The sequence below is a fragment of the Nyctibius grandis genome, chromosome 34 (assembly GCF_013368605.1).
Source record: "Nyctibius grandis isolate bNycGra1 chromosome 34, bNycGra1.pri, whole genome shotgun sequence".
In the NCBI taxonomy this organism is placed as follows: Eukaryota; Metazoa; Chordata; class Aves; order Nyctibiiformes; family Nyctibiidae; genus Nyctibius; species Nyctibius grandis.
In genome coordinates, this window is record NC_090691.1 from 583715 (window position 1) to 586206 (window position 2492).

Consider the following 2492-nt stretch of genomic DNA (forward strand, 5'->3'; position numbering starts at 1 on the left):
GCCAGAAAGGTGTTTTCATTTCCCATTCATTCCTGCTGTGCTGAGGATGGATCTCAGACAAAAAAAAAGTTGCTCAGACAAAAATAAAGTTCATTTATTTTGCTTAAATACAATGAAAGAGTCCTTATTTACACACAGTCTCTGGGTCACACAAGATAGGTGGATACTTAAGTAGAAGGGGATGAAGAATGACATTTCATTGAAGACAGCAACATCACAAATGGAAAAAGGAAAAAAAATGTAAGGATTGAAAGACAGACTTGGACTGTCATGACATTTAGTGAGAGCCATTTGGAGAGGAAGGCTGACAGTCTATGGCCGCTGAAAAGCACCCAGTCATCAGTTTCCTCAGAGCATCCTTGAGCTCCTTGTTCCTCATGCTGTAGATGAGGGGGTTCATGGCTGGAGGCACCACAGAGTACACAACAGCAATCACCAGATCCAGGGCTGGGGAAGAGACGGAGGCAGGCTTCAGGTAGGCAAACATGGCAGTACTGATGAACAGGGAGACCACAGCCAGGTGAGGGAGGCACGTGGAAAAGGCTTTGTGCCGTCCCTGCTGAGAAGGGAACCTCAGCACGGCCCTGAAGACCTGCACATAGGACAGCACAATGAAAACAAAACATCCTAAAAATAGAAAAGCACTAACCACAAGAAGCCCAACTTCCCTGAGGTAGGAGTGTGAGCAGGAGAGCTTGAGGATCTGGGGGACTTCACAGAAGAACTGGTCCAAAACATAGATTTGACAGAGAGGTATGGAAAATGTATTGGCCGTGTGCAGCAGAGCATTGAGAAACCCAGTGTCCCAGGCAGCTGCTGCCATGTGGACACAAGCTCTGCTGCCCAGGAGCGTCCCATAGTGCAGGGGTTTGCAGATGGCAACGTAGCGGTCATAGGCCATGACGGTGAGAAGAGAAAACTCTGCACCAAAAAAGAATAATACAAAAAATACCTGTGCAGCACATCCTGCATAGGGGATAGCCCTTGTGTCCCAGAGGGAATTGGCCATGGATTTGGGGAGAGTGGTGGAGATGGAGCCCAGGTCAAGGAAGGAGAGGTTGAGGAGGAAGAAGTACATGGGGGTGTGGATGTGGTGGTCATAGGCTACAGTGGTGATGATGAGGCCGTTTCCCAGGAGGGCAGCCAGGTAGATGCCCAGGAAGAGCCAGAAGTGCAAGAGCTGCAGCTCCTGCGTGTCTGCAAATACCAGGAGGACGAAGTGGGTGATGGAGCTGCTGTTGGACATTTGGTCCCTTGGGGCACGAGCACTGTCATAGGAGGAAAAGGTAGTGACAAGTTAGGGCAGAATTCTCTGAGCAAAATACATTCAATTTCTCATAGAAGTCCCCAAAGTACCTCGCCCCTTTCAGGAAGACTTTTGGCAGGTCCCTTTCATGAGCTGTGGTTGGTGCAGGCTGACAGTGTCACTGGGAGCAGGAGGTTCTGCTGTGGGTTCTGTGGGACTCTGTCCTGCCATACAGAATAAGGTAAAGAGGAGCATGGTGTGATCTCAGATTGAATCCTCTCATGATATTAAAAACTTTGTCAGCATTGCTGCTCCCAGTTCACCCGACTGCAGAGCAGAACTGGGGGTATTCTGTTTTGTGTCTTCTGTTCTAGTTGCCCCACCACATCTGGGGATTGTTTTTAAGACAGAAACCTTTGGCTTTCCTGCTGCACTGCAAGTGAAATCTTGAGGATCCTGACAGGCAAAGGGACTGTCCCTTAGTGCAGAGTGAGGACAGCTGGACTGTCCATCAGCCCTGGTCTCAGCTGCCCTGTGTTGGGACACATTGAGCTCAAGGACGATTGACCTCAGATGTTGCCCTGAGCAGAAACTGGACACTGCTGAAAGCAGAGGAATCCAGTTTCCAAGCACAGATCGCCAAACCTCTCACCCCATTGCATCCCGCCTGAGGAGGATCTCAGCTCTCCCCAACCAGACAGGGACACACAGGGCTCATCACAGCTGCCGGCATACAGACGAAGAGCAGCATTTCCATGGCCTTAGCACTGAAGTGTCTTCTCCATGGGTCGGCTAGATAATACAGAGATGTCACTGGAGAAGTGTTTGCTTGTGGAGGGCAGCCTGCAGCCCAGCAGGAACCCCCATGGAAGGAGTCAAATATCCTAAATTTCGGGTGTCCTGAAAGGAGAATATGCTCATTTGCATTGCCCTGGACCTGCAGATTAGAAGACTTTACTCCCATCAGTACATCTGCATGGCAGGACTCACAGTACTGGTCTGAGCTGCAGCTTAACCCCAACCCCATCCCAGAAGGTCCAGTGAGAAGAACAAGGTGAGCAAAGACAGGAGAGGAAAAAGGCAGAAATGCCACAGTGCTGCTGCAGATGGAGCCAGGAGAAAGACAGACAGTCGTGTATTTGGTAATATCTCCTTCTAAGGGGTGAGGCTGCTGAGAAAGTGTCTGACCATCCATGGTTTTAAGAACAGAGCTGGGAGAAGAGACCAGGGCTTTGCTCTTCGGTAG

The 2492-nt window shown here is 49.9% G+C and overlaps 1 protein-coding gene across 1 annotated transcript; it reads right to left on the bottom strand.

Annotated features, from left to right (window-relative positions):
* Positions 1–277: 277 nt before the first annotated feature.
* LOC137675505 (olfactory receptor 14A16-like) lies at positions 278–1246 on the bottom strand. The gene has a single exon (XM_068421635.1). It carries the CDS (start codon positions 1244–1246, stop codon positions 278–280), a length of 969 nt encoding a protein of 322 aa, XP_068277736.1.
* Positions 1247–2492: the final 1246 nt, after the last annotated feature.

Coding starts and splice junctions, on each gene's coding strand:
- LOC137675505 (XM_068421635.1), bottom strand. CDS start 1,246: ATGTCCAACAGCAGCTCCATCACCCACTTCGTCCTCCTGGTATTTGCA.